This window comes from Eimeria mitis, genomic scaffold (genome assembly GCF_000499745.2).
Source record: "Eimeria mitis Houghton genomic scaffold, Emh_scaff1274, whole genome shotgun sequence".
NCBI classification, from domain to species: Eukaryota; Apicomplexa; class Conoidasida; order Eucoccidiorida; family Eimeriidae; genus Eimeria; species Eimeria mitis.
In genome coordinates this window covers 4,711-4,931 of record NW_013568542.1, presented here as the reverse complement: position 1 = coordinate 4,931, position 221 = coordinate 4,711, and the positions used below count along the sequence as shown (strand labels likewise).

Sequence of the window (221 nt, the reverse complement as noted above, 5' to 3'; positions counted from 1 at the left end):
AGCTGCAGCACCCGCTGCAGCAGCTGCTGCTTGTACTGCAGCAGCACCAGCAGCAGCTGCTGCAGCAGCAACTCCTCCTGCTGCTGCTGCTGCTGCTGCTGCTGCTCCTCTGCTGCTGGGTCCGCGGGCCTCGCCGAAATATAATTTTCTAAATTCGGTAAGTTAGATAACATGGCGATCAGCTCGCTCTTCTGTATATATCCATCGTTGTTCAAGTCAAA

The 221-nt window shown here is 54.3% G+C and overlaps 1 protein-coding gene across 1 annotated transcript in view; it reads right to left on the bottom strand.

The window, feature by feature from the left end:
• EMH_0033510 (EF hand domain-containing protein, putative) overlaps nt 1-221 on the bottom strand; it is a gene marked incomplete at both ends in the record, with an annotated part of 8,688 nt that overhangs the window by 7,006 nt on the left and 1,461 nt on the right. Inside the window, 1 exon segment of the mRNA XM_013494757.1 lies at nt 3-129. Within this exon segment, the coding sequence (XP_013350211.1) occupies nt 3-129 (127 nt within the window).